This window comes from Quercus suber, unplaced genomic scaffold, assembly GCF_002906115.3.
Source record: "Quercus suber isolate HL8 unplaced genomic scaffold, Cork oak 2.0 scaffold_785, whole genome shotgun sequence".
NCBI classification, from domain to species: Eukaryota; Viridiplantae; Streptophyta; class Magnoliopsida; order Fagales; family Fagaceae; genus Quercus; species Quercus suber.
Window position 1 is genome coordinate 57109 of NW_027070221.1, and position 13324 is coordinate 70432.

Consider the following 13324-nt stretch of genomic DNA (forward strand, 5'->3'; position numbering starts at 1 on the left):
AAACATGGGTTACAATTTCAAACCACTTTTTATTATTGTAGTTTGCACAATGCTCACTATAACTTAAAAAAGAAAAGAAAGGAAAGTTAAAGCTCATAATTGCACAAGCTTGACGATTAAAACTCCATTGATTCTTAGATGGTGCTAAACTCTAAACTCTAAATAGATCATTAAAAGTTTTATTTTATTTTTAGAGATTGAGATCGTTAAAAGTTGAAAGATTACACATTGTCACTCAATGTGTAATCTTGAACTTTTACTTTTCCAATTTATTCATTTTAAGCCTCGATTTAGCTCCCTATTTGGCCATTTATATTTCAAAATTTTCATTTTGACCATTCATTTTAGTTCTTCATGAAAATGAAACTTTTGAAATGAAGAAGGTTGATGGAACTTTGGCACTTTTGGTTTACAAAAATTTATTTAATAAAAATCAAATATCTATATCATAAACTTTGTTAGGTTCATTACATAATGGCAATTTCATCCATTACTATTTATATACACATTACGATGTAGTTTTGCTAATCGGGTAAAACTTAGGAATAATTCATTAGGTGTATGCATTAGGTTCGTGTACTTAAGTACTACCCTTGTTAGACTTAATGGTAATTTTATACGTAGATTTCTTTTAATCTCCTGCATTGTATTATGACGTAAGATTCTTTGGACAATAATAAAACGTGTTACTATTTAAATTTACAACTCTCAAACTTGTCGTTGTTACGAGTTACAAAGATATCCTCTCACTAGAGAGTAGAGATTACCTCCCCAAATGGTAATTTAATAAATCACAATAGACAAAAGGACAAACTTAACACAAATAATAAAATTTAAGTACTAAACTAACAAAAACTTTAACGAACGAAAATAACAATTCTCCCAAACGTAAAAGTCTACGTCAAAACCGAACTCAATTCTCAATCACAATCATACGAAGGAAATTGTGAAACAAGAGGTCGTATGGCTCACATTCCTCGAAAAACAAATTATATATATATATACACATTAAAAAACTTACCAAAAGTAAAACAAAAATTTAGAAATACTAGTAAAAATTTCCAACATAAAACAGTCGTGTCGGTCTGTAACGAAAAGTTAACGTAGTTTACATCGCAAAACATGTGTCCCATCCCACCCAATCAGAAATTAACACGTTTACCCGTTTGATCTAATCTTAGAGAGAGAAACACAGAGAGTCGCAGACAGCTACGACTTACCAAAACAAAAAACAAAATAAACAAAAACATTACCCCAACCCACGTCCCATAATTAAAAAAAAAAAAAAAAAAATTTTCATATTATATCACCTGATTCTACAAAAATTGCAGAAACGAAAAGAATCAGAGTCTGATCGATCTGATTGATTGATTGTGAGAGAGAGAGAGAGAGAGAGTGAGATGGCTATGGCTCGAGCGAGCTCTGGGCTGCAATACCCGGAGCGGTTCTATGCGGCGGCTTCGTACGCCGGTTTCGACGGCGACACCAACTCGACCTTCAAATCTCTCACCTCTAAGTTCTCTAAAGAGTCCGCTGCTCTTCTTTACGGCTTGTACCAACAGGTATTGCCTCCACTCTCTCTTCGATCCGCTGCGTTTTTGTTTCGTTTCCAATACTCACTGTTTATTGCATTGCGCGAATTTGATTTGTGCTGAGTGAGATCAATAGGAAATTGCTGCTGCTGTTGCTGTGTGCAATGTGTTGTAGGTAGTTCGTGATGAAATTGTTGCGTTTTGGGTGTTGATTTAGGTAGATCTGGGGTTTTGGGGTGTTGGGAATGGTTGATCTGGGGTTGTGTTTGGTTGCTGGGAAAATGTGGATGAGAATTCCCTTTTTTTGGGGGGGGACTAGAATTGAGCTTCTTGGTGACCAAATAAGAGTTGGTTGTAATGAATTAAGGTTAATCTTTGTGTCAAATTGAGTATCAGTGTGTGTGGAATGTTTGATTGGTGAAATATTCTTAGTGTTTTTTTTTTTATTTTTTTAATGACGAATTGTTTGTTTGATTTGCAATTGTGGCGAACAAACGTGATTCGTGAATTCAAGTATCTGTTTGATGAGTATCAGTGTGTGTGTCAGGGTGTTTGCTTGGTGAATCTTCTTAGTGTTTTTTTAATTTTTAATGAGGAATTGTTTATTTGATTCATAATTGTGGCGAACAAACTTGATTTGTGAATTCAAGCATCTGTATGATGAATAATTGATTGGTGGATCTTTGGAATTAATTTATGAGGAATTGATTTTTTGATTTTGAAATTCTGGCGAACAAACTTGAATCGTGAATTCTAGTTTTAATGAGAAATTGTTAGTTTGATTTGAGATGCTCAAAAATGAATTTGTTGTTTTCTTTATCAGTGGGATTAAGCTACATGTCAAATTAAGTATTTATGTGTGGAGTATTTGATTCGTGAATTTATTTGTAGAGAGAGGAATAACTTGTTTGATTTGAGATTTTTGTTGAAAAGAATTTCGTTGCTGAATTTGCTGTTCGTTTCTGTTGCAGGCGACAGTCGGAGCTTGTAACATACCGGAACCTAATTCTTGGAAAGTTGTTGAGCATACCAAATGGAAGAGGTTTGTGCTCTTAAGCTCTCCTGCGCTGTCATTTCATATGCTAATGTGCATCTGTTAAACACAAATATGTGCTTATTTTTGCACTTGTAGCATAATATTTTGACTTGTGTATTCTAAAATTAGTTGGTGATATTTGGAAATGGCATAAAGGATTGTCAGACCTTAGAACACATACATGAGCTGATGAGCCTAGGTTTTGAGCTTTGCTTAGGGAATTCATTGCTTTAGTCATCTAGTTGCTTGGGAATGGGAATTTTGAGAGTTATCTTGTTGAATACCTTCTTCTTCTTCTTCTTCTTCTTCTTTTTTTTTTTTTTGGGTAGCTTCTTATAATGAACACATGCTATTAGGAAAAAAGTGGTCTTGAAGCCTTGGGATGAGGAAATCTGAAAAGTGGTTGAGGGAGAAGTTTGAAATGTGTTAGCATTTAAAAAATTGTGAAGTTACCACTTATCAAAAAAAAAAAAAAAAATTGTGCAGTTACTGAATCATTTTATATTTTCTGTGGAGAGTTGGATATGAGTTTGCTGGATGTGGAGGAATTTGGTTAATTAGGATGATGATGATGTTATTAATGAATGGGATCCTTGTTACATCATTGGTGATATGGCACGTGGTATACTTTTGGACTTTATTTGATGTCTGCGGCCTTTGCTGGATTTGGTTTTCTCAAGGGTTTTATTATTTATGCAGCTGGAGCGGGCTTGGAAACACGTCTCCCACAGAAGCTATGCGTCTCTTTGTGAAAATATTGGAGGTCCATGCAATTAAGATTTTTTGGGGCGTTTTCTTGTAATGTCGTGTAGAAACTTGGGTAATTGATTTTTTTTTTATATTTTCCTTTTGGGTAGGAAGATGATCCAAGTTGGTATTCAAGAGCTTCTAACTTTGTTGCAGAGCCTGTAGTAGATGTGCAAATGAATGTGAGTATCATGGAACTTGTTTATATTGTGTAGTTCCTTCTTCTTCTTCCTTTATTTTTGATTGACTTAATCAATGTCAGTTAAGAATTTCATCTTCATATTTTGTCATAATAGATAACTGTACAGAATAATGTGAAAAATATCTCTGCCTATAACCATATAACCTCTCTGATTTCTGTTCCACCATTACCATTTATGCTTCATCGCTACCATTGCTGTTACCCATCACTATTACTTCTAATCTGCTGCTGTTGCTGGCACATATTATGGCAAATACACAATCTTTTTTACACTGATGCTACTATCAAGGCACCATAAATTTACAAAAAAGCAGTGCGACCAAAGTGACGATGTCTCACTTAAGCCTCCATTATCATACCACTGTCACTATACCACTGCCTATTCAATCACTGCTGTTGCACTGGCATTCCCTGATTTCGACCCTCCTACCACCACCACCACCACTACACAGTTATCTTGAATTACATAACCAACATCACATTTCATCTATTTTTAATCCTCTGCCTTATTTTTTGTTGGTAAATTATCTATGCATTAAGTGGATCACTCAATACATTCATGTTTCTTCTGCTATTGAAAAGGCCACTAAAAAAAGGAAATATTCTTGTTCTCTTATGCATCTGTTCTTGTATGCTCTCACACTCCACTACTTACCAAAAAATAAAATAAAATGCTCACATACTCCACTATGCGTCTGTTTTTAAAATTGGGATTGGAAAAGAGGGAGCTCTAAGTGATCAAAGTCTTGTGTTATTGAGAGCCATAGGTGTAATAATTATACCTTAATTCTGCATGGATAGCATGGGCTATAAATCTAGCTCTTTTTCATCTTTGTTCTTACTATGATTATTGTGTTTTTCACTTTTTCTTTGTCTTTTTGCGTAATTTTTTGGATGGTTCATAGCATAATTCAAAAGTTGAGCCAGTGGTTGAGAATGGGAATTCTTTTCCTGAGACAAAGACTATTTCCACTGAAAATGGGAGCCTGACAGAAACTCAGGATAAAGATATTGTTGTGGAAGGCCTTGGCTCAGTTGCCGTGTATGATCAATGGATTGCACCTCCAATATCTGGTCAACGCCCAAAAGCCCGATATGAGGTATTGTTATTTATTTATTTATTTTTTTTATAGTATGAATTTGTTTCTGGCCTTTTCTTCTTTTCTCTGAACAAAGCATTGGTCAAATATTTTCAGCATGCTGCAGCAGTTGTGCAAGACAAGATGTACATATATGGCGGAAACCACAATGGTCGTTACCTTAATGATATTCATGTAAGAAAATTTTCTTTACATATACATATGTTGATGGCCTCATGCGATATAGAAATAACATCTTCCATTTGGTTTTGTTCCTTGGGCTATCGCTAGGGCACTGCCTTTTTTATTGTTGTCTCCTGTTGACTTGGTATTTGAATTGGTTTCCTTTGCTTTCATTAGTTCTCTGTTTTTCTTTTTATACGTTCAATAAGTTGTTACTCATTCACAAAGAACAAAGGAACAATAAATAGAAAGAAAAAGTAAAAGAGTTATTCTGGGCAACTTTGAATATTTAGCATTGTGCTTTTGTGATTCTGAGCTTTATTTTCTTGTGTGTTCATTTTTTAGATGGAATCTTGGTTTTACATTTAAACTCTTTTTGTTTTTTGCCTTTGCATTGATGTGGTTACAGATTTTTCCACCTTCCCTAACTTGAGTAATAATGCAGGTACTGGATTTGAGAAGTTGGACTTGGTCAAAGATTGAGGCAAAGTCTGGGGCTGAGTCCCTGGAGTCACCGTCTCCAGTAACGTTTGCTCCTTGTGCTGGTCATTCCTTGGTTAGTAAAGAGCAGTTTTATGTTTTCATTACGTGGACTTCTTGAAGAAAGTTTTTCTCAGTAATATAAGAACTTTTTCATATTATCTATTTGTTTCTACTGGCATGTTGTAAGTTGTAACATATTTTGTATCGGTAATGAATTCTTTTAACTGGTGATGAAATTATCATCTTTCGTTATTTCTGTAGATACCATGGGAGAATAAGCTTCTGTCTGTTGCTGGACATACAAAGGATCCAGCTGAAAGTATACAAGGTATAAGTCAATATCATTTACCTATCAAAAAATGACAATATCATTTACTGCCTTTTGATTTATTTGAGTTTGTGAACTTTGTGGAAATATCGTACTTATAAAAGTGGAAAAACTGTGGAAAGTTTTAAGTTAGAGAAACATTTATGACCAGAAAATGGATCATTCTGCCATTTCTGACCTAAATCTTTTGCGATGCATGATTCACCTTTAAAAAGAGGTATGGATTACTGAGATTCTTGATGGTTATAATAATATAAAATTTTTAATCATTGGCATGTGTGATACACAGATTGATCAAAAGTCATATGTAAATAAAGAAAATACTTCAAAAATATAATTTAAATTACACAATAAAATAATTAGTAAAAATGAAATTATAAAATAAACTTTAAGTCACTTGGCGAAAGCACAGTGTTAGACTGAGTCTTTGTCAAAACAAAAAACTATAATGAATTTTTAAAATAAATTAAAATAAACAATAAAACGCCTTTTAGATCTCTCGATGCCTTTAATAATTGAATTTTATTCATGAAAATATTTTAAATTTCTGAAAATTTTGTCAATAATGAAACTCCTTATTGAGTAGTAAACTATGTTAATAATTTTTATATACTTGTAGTGTCTCACATTACAAAATCACGTCATACTGTGTGTAATGCTTACATTGAAACACATAGTAAAAGTACAATGTATAAAACCCAACTTTATTATTAAAAAAGATTATGGTAGATTATTAGAATAATATAACATAAAAAGTGAATTTTAAATAAAATAAAAAAATTCTAATTTTCTGTTGTACTTTTAATCCTCTTATAACTTTGGAAATTAAGTTTCACTTAGAGGAAACTATATTAATAGTTTTAATGTGCTCAAAATGTGCCACATAGCCAAAAAAAAAGAAAAGAAAAGAAAATATAATAATGCAACTTTTATTATATAGTATATGATGTAAAAAGCTCAAAACTTATGCAAGTCATTCAGTACAATAATACTGAAGACATGCACTATCTCCTCATCATACCATTTCTAAACAATTCTTCATTCTCATGACAGTGAGGGCATTTGATCTACAATCTAATACTTGGTCACCGCTAAAGACTTATGGCAAAGCTCCGGTATGTATCTGTTTTTCTTTTCCAATCTTTGATAAATTTCTGAATATCAACATTATGAAATCACTTGCTGTAGTTCAAAATCTCAAATTGGAGAGTTGCTGATTGGCTGCTGTTTGCTATTCTTTTTCTCTGCAAGGATTAAAATATGCTTATGGGTTTTGAATAGTCCTAAACCAGTTGGAAATTCAATAATTCAAGGCTTGTTGTCCGTTTCAGAATTGATTGTTTATAAAGAAACTATGAAAATAAAATTTCTAATTTTCATTTTGGTTTTAACAAGATTGGTTGGCATTTTGAAACTGGTATGATGAAGTGTTGGATTGTACTCGTAATTCCTTATTGGAAATCACAAGAATGTGCTTGGAAGTTTTTGAAACTATGGTGCTCTCTTATGTGTTGTAAATATTGTCTCACTTCTATTTATGCTTTTCAGGTATCACGTGGAGGTCAGTCAGTGACTCTTTTTGGGACCAGCTTAGTGATTTTTGGTGGACAAGATGCAAAGAGAACTCTCTTAAACGATCTTCATATTCTTGACCTAGAAACTTTGACATGGGATGAAATAGATGCCGTGTAAGACAATTCAATTTATGGCAATTTCATAACCAATTTTTTCCTTCCTGTTTTTTTTTTGGGAAGGGGTGGAAGGGTGTTTTTTGTTTTCTTTGTCTGGGTTGAAATAGATGCAGTGTAAGACGATTCAGTTTCTGGAAATTTCATAACCAATTTTTTCCTTTTTTTCTAGAAGGCAATGGAGGGTGTTTTTTTTTTGGGTTTGTTAATGGCAACCATACAAAAGACAAATTATGATCATAATCATTTGGTTTTATAACAATTAAAATGTTGGTTAAAGAGTCAATCGCACTTAAGCACATAGGCCTCTTGAATTGTAGGCACAAAGCTTAAAGCACAAGCATTTGCCTGATTGAAGTGAAGCACACATGTTTCAAATATAATATATAACATCTACTAATAGAAATATTCATAATATATGATAAAAATAAAATAAAAACTCAAAATAGTTATATATTTTACCAATTAGGTAAGTGGAATTGTCTGAAGTATGAAAGTTCAAATTTTCTTAAATTATTTCAATTAATATATATTTTTTTTTTGGTAGTAAATTTGAAAACAATTATCAATAGAGAATATGATAATAATATAGTCATCAGAAGTTCAAACATAACATTTTATATAATTCTCTTATACTTTCTAAAAAATACATAATTATGATAATACAATCAAATGAAGTTTATGTTTCAAACAAAATATATCTAGAAGGTAAAGACAAGAAGCACAAGAATAGTAAATTAACCTTATTCATATTCAACATATAAATAAAAAATTTCTTGAGTAATATAACACCTTAAGAATAGTGTTTGTATAATATCAATGGTTTGTGTTATTTAACACCTTAAGAATAGTGTTTGTATAATATTCAATGGTTCATCTCATTTCCTTCAAGATTGAGCAATTAATTTGAATGATTTATAGACTTTTTAGCAGAAAAAGTTGTGCCTAGGCTTGCTTTCTGCTTCTTCAAAAAGCGCCAAAAAAGCTTGCCTAAGGTGCTTCATTAAATGAGCTTCGCTTCAGCCAAGCAAAGTGCCTAGACCTTGGGGATTTGAGCTTTGAACTTTAAGCATGCCTAAGTGCGCTTTTAACAACATTGCATACTCCTGTTGATAATATGCAAGATGCATTTGCTGGCATTATGTGGTGGTAGTTATAAAGTGCTTTTGCACCATGATGATACTTCTAGTTTACCTCCACCTATATCTAAATGGTTTACTTTTAACAAATAGAGAAGAAACATTATCTTTTTCCCCATGCACTATACATCTTTGTTTCATAGTTTACCTTTTGCCTACTGTTCTCTAGATTGAAATAGAATATAAAATTATAATATTTATTTAGATAAAATTTTGGGCTTATCAATATTTAATTTTTATACAGGGGGGTGCCTCCTTCTCCAAGGTCTGATCATGCTGCTGCAGTACATGCTGAGCGTTACCTTCTGATCTTTGGTGGTGGTTCACATGCCACTTGCTTCAATGATCTACATGTCCTTGATTTGCAAGCTGTAAGATGGCTGTCCTTCCCTTGTCTCCATCTTGTTGTCTACTGGGACTATCTTTTATCTTTCATATATTTCAACTGTGTAGATGGAATGGTCCAGACCCACACAACAGGGTGAGATACCTACTCCACGGGCTGGACATGCAGGTGTGACAGTTGGGGAGAATTGGTTCATTGTTGGTGGTGGTGACAATAAGAGTGGTATGCATTCTATGAGTTTAATATTTTGACATGAAACTTGATTGAAATCTGGTTTATTGTTATGGAGTACAATTTGAATGAGTTAACTTAGATACTTGAAAATTATTAGCCTAATTAGACAAGCATTCAATGTGGGATAAGATTTTTAAATTAATGGCCGAAGCATTAAAAGCATTTGGAAGAGCATCAGAGCATTGAATCTTTCATGTCCCTGATAATAGTTTGTATTTGTTTCCCCAGCGTCAGAAAAATTTCTGATTGTACTTGTTCCATTGAATGATGGTTGCCACCCACCCCCTCCCCCTTTTTTTTTTTTTTTTTTTGGTGGGGGGGAAGCATATGGGTTTAAATTGATTATTTGTTATATCTGGTTGGTCTGAAATGTATCGATGTTTAAGTTTCTAAGTAAAGTAGAGAATAAAATTTGTGGTTTTTGTGGAAGTGCCCCTTATTTTCCATTCACTTTAATTGGCTATTTGCAGGAGTCTCTGAAACTGTTGTCCTCAACATGTCTACACTTGTTTGGTCAGTAGTAACAACTGTTCAAGGACGAGTTCCAGTTGCTAGTGAGGTGCTTTGCTTTGCGCTTGTTACTTAAGCTGAAGAGCATGTTGTTCTACATGTGTTGACATTAAATAATTTGAACGGGTTTTGACAAAAATCTTAGCCAGTTTGGAGGGAAGTCATCCTGACCCCTTGTTGCTTTATAATTGCCTTCTATTGCAGGGTTTGAGTTTGGCTGTAAGCTCCTTCAATGGCGAAGACGTACTTGTTTCTTTTGGAGGATATAATGGTCGTTACAACAGCGAGGTGAAGGCAGTTTTAAGTTGTAGCTGTGGCTTCTTCTGCGCTTGCTCAATTTTCTTTCTTGATTTTGCTTTTTTCTGTTAGGTTAATGTTCTTAAACCAAGCCACAAATCGACCTTGCAATCAAAGATAATAGAAACTCCTGTCCCAGACAGTGTTGCTGTGAATAATGCTACAAATGCTACAAGAGATCTGGAGTCTGAGTTTGAGGCAGGCCAAGAAGGGAAAATTAGGGAAATTGTTATGGACAATGTTGACTCAGAGCCTGTGGTATGTAATCTAGCAAATTATGTTGATTTTTTGGCCTTTGTTTTAGTTCATTGAAAATATGCTGGTATGCTATCTGCCATGTTTTTTGGCAACATGGAGAATATATCGTACTAGATATGGGGATTACAAACTTGCATAAAAGATACACTCTTATACATATCACTGTTTCCACTGAATTTAGATATGATGCATTCTGTGAATTAGTGCTTCTTGACTATAATCAGGATAAGTCTAATGAATATGGCAAACTAATTCTGAAAGATAGTGAAATTACTGCGTTGTATATTTTTCCAAATAAGATTTATCCCCAAAAAAAAAAAAAAAAAAAATCCAAATAAGAGCTGAAATTAATTGCTCCATGATACTGCAGATCCAATCTTGAATATTTAAACAATTTGCTAGATACATTTCTCACGAGCACTGGCTTATCATTTCCTTTCTAATCCTGCAAAGTACACATAATTATATGCCACTCTTGAATTCCAAACAATTCCTAATATTCATTTATGTGTACCTTGTAACTTTTTTTTGGAAAAAAGGGGGGGGGGGGGGGGAGCTTAGGAACCGTGTATTGCTTGCAATGCTTTCATGTTACCACTTTTGATACGAACTTTTGTTTTCATGCAGAAATCCAATGGTGAGCACAGTAATATACATCTTGTGGCAACCCTCAAGTCAGAGAAAGAGGAATTAGAATCATTGCTCAGCAAAGAGAATATGCACTCTCTTCAATTAAAGCAAGAGTTATCAGAGGCTGAGAGTCGTAACACTGATCTATACAAGGTATCTAGCACTTAACTGCTTATATAATTTCTCACTCTGTCTATTATTAAGTTTCTTCTTTGACAAATGCAGAATCTTTAATGAGATTTATTTTAATGCAGTATGATGCACACTAAGTGTCATTTGTTTTTTCAAAATTGCCCTTTGAAAATGTGAGGAAAGAGTAGTGTAGGAATGGTGGTCTATGAAACAAGATGATAAATTTTTTTGAACTTTTGGTGGAAATGCATTTGGAGGCTCTGACTGTGTGAAATGGATTCCGTTAGCAATAATGAATTTAGTTTTGGTAAGTGATATAAAGATTTTTTTTAGGGGAAGGATTTTTTGGGGGGTGGTGCTTGCAGCTCTAATTGCTGTCTGGCAGGAATCATTATCCTTTATGAATATGGAAGAAGATAGCATGGAGAATACTTGAACCCAGTTAGTTTTCACTTTGATGATGGTTGGTTGCACTAGTTATGCTGAATTTAACAATCAAGCTGTGTTTTGTGGTGAAAATCCTTTCAAAATGAACATATAATTGGGGATTATTGTATTGAAAATGCTGGAGCTTTTAGTCAAATTGTTTGGTTCCAATGGTGGTAGCAATCCAGTGAATTTCATTATACTTTTACACTTTACGCATTTTGCTAAGATAAGGCAAGAGAAAAGATGTGAAACACTAGCTAGCAACTATACCATGGCATTTAGTTTTATAACGGGAAATATTTCTGAAATTTGTCTTTTATCAAGGAGGGCAAATCATGGCCTTTGCAGGTTACTAGGAATCTTAAAAAAAAAAAAAAAAACCTATAAACTAAAACTTATTGCTAATGCTATTTGGCCCGCAAGGAAAGTGCCTGTATGGGTGCGTGTCTTGTGTTTTCCTACTAAAAAAAAACCAATTTAACTTGCTACTATTTGTTGCACAATACTATTTCCCATTGTCAGTATAATGTTTAATATTTTGCCCCTTCCCTAATTATGCCTTCAATTCATTGTAGGAGCTCCAATCCGTGCGTGGTCAACTTGCAGCTGAGCAGTCTAGATGTTTCAAACTAGAGGTATGCATGCCTTTAGTTGTTTCAGTTGCACTAGATTATCCCAAAAAATCCTGTAAAGAATATTGTCTTTAACTTGTTTGTTAGGAGTTTGATCACTTTGCTAGTTGCATTGGCATTCTACCTAATCTAATTTGCTATTTATTCAGGGAAATAAAATTTTCTGAAAGAATAATATAATACTGGAAATTGCAAATATAAAATTGAGCAGAACATGCAGTCATGCTTTATTTTAGAAAAAAATGAAACAGTAAAAATAATGTTTCAATTAACACAATGGTTGTTTGAGCCCCTCTAGCATGGACGTTTAATTATTAAGTGGAATAAGTCATAGATATAATAAGTGTGAAAAGTTAGGGAGTATGATTGTTCAGTTCAAATTTGGGAATACGTTCATCTGCTAATTTACTCTTTGAACCAACAGGTTGATGTTGCAGAGCTACGGCAGAAGCTCCAAACAATGGAGACATTGCAGAAGGAACTGGAACTCCTTCGGCGACAAAAAGCTGCATCTGAACAAGCTGCCTTGAATGCAAAACAGAAGCAGGGCTCAGGCGGCATGTGGGGTTGGCTTGCTGGAACGCCTTCTAGCGAAAATACCGATGATGCCTGAAAATTTGCAAAAGCCTAGTTGAATAGTGATTACTTAGATTTGGTTTCCATTGATCCATATTTGTTTCACATATTTTTGTTCCTTCCCCATATTTTCCCATTTTATACTATAAAAACACCCTCAATTCTTTCCTGTGATAGAAATAAGGTATCAGGTTTTTGTTGGTCGGGAGGAAAACCCCTTGGGGATTCATGAATACATGTACTGTAATTCAATTATCTAGTTCTATATGGCTGTTAGTGCAATATCGCTCTTGTAACCAAAATTTTGGAGTTTGTACCTGTGAGGTAAATGTATTATTCGAGTGAAGTATAGGTTTTCATGTTTATTAACTTTCTCATCTTATGAGATATATATTTTAGTGGCTTCTCTAACTGCTCAATGCATCATTGATCATTTCATGCATGAAAGCTGGTTGTCAATTGTCATTAGAACTGTTTGCCTCAAGAACAACATTAATAACCTTTAGACAAACTAAAATTAACTACAAAATAAATCACAAATCCAGTCCAAACAAAAACAAAACAATAAAAAATTCCCAACTTTACCCATTTAATTTCTCTCTCTCTGCCTCGCTTCTCTCAATCTTCCTCCATTCCTCACTGCCTTTGACATCAGATCCACAAACCAGTCACCAAGCTCACAGCTGCAGGTTCTCAGCTTGGTCTACTTTTCACACACACACATGAGTTGAGTTGGCTAAGGTATGGTCTTCTCTTCTCGATCAGTTGATTTATCTTCATTGATCTTGCTATGTCTGTAGAGCACGTGCATGCCAAGGGAACAAATAATACAACTTAGTAGTAGCTGAAGATAAATGCCTCAA

General features: G+C 33.9%; 1 protein-coding gene across 1 annotated transcript; it reads left to right on the forward strand.

Annotated features, from left to right (window-relative positions):
• Positions 1 to 1251: 1251 nt before the first annotated feature.
• Positions 1252 to 12872, forward strand: LOC111995670 (acyl-CoA-binding domain-containing protein 4). The gene is made up of 18 exons (XM_024027591.2): positions 1252 to 1562; positions 2504 to 2574; positions 3268 to 3331; positions 3426 to 3497; positions 4423 to 4617; positions 4714 to 4791; positions 5225 to 5335; positions 5524 to 5590; positions 6644 to 6705; positions 7139 to 7278; positions 8662 to 8788; positions 8871 to 8985; positions 9468 to 9556; positions 9712 to 9795; positions 9877 to 10062; positions 10690 to 10845; positions 11829 to 11888; positions 12310 to 12872. The coding sequence occupies exons 1-18, from the start codon at positions 1401 to 1403 to the stop codon at positions 12496 to 12498; spliced, it is 2028 nt and encodes a 675-aa protein (XP_023883359.1). The 5' UTR covers positions 1252 to 1400; the 3' UTR covers positions 12499 to 12872.
• Positions 12873 to 13324: the final 452 nt, after the last annotated feature.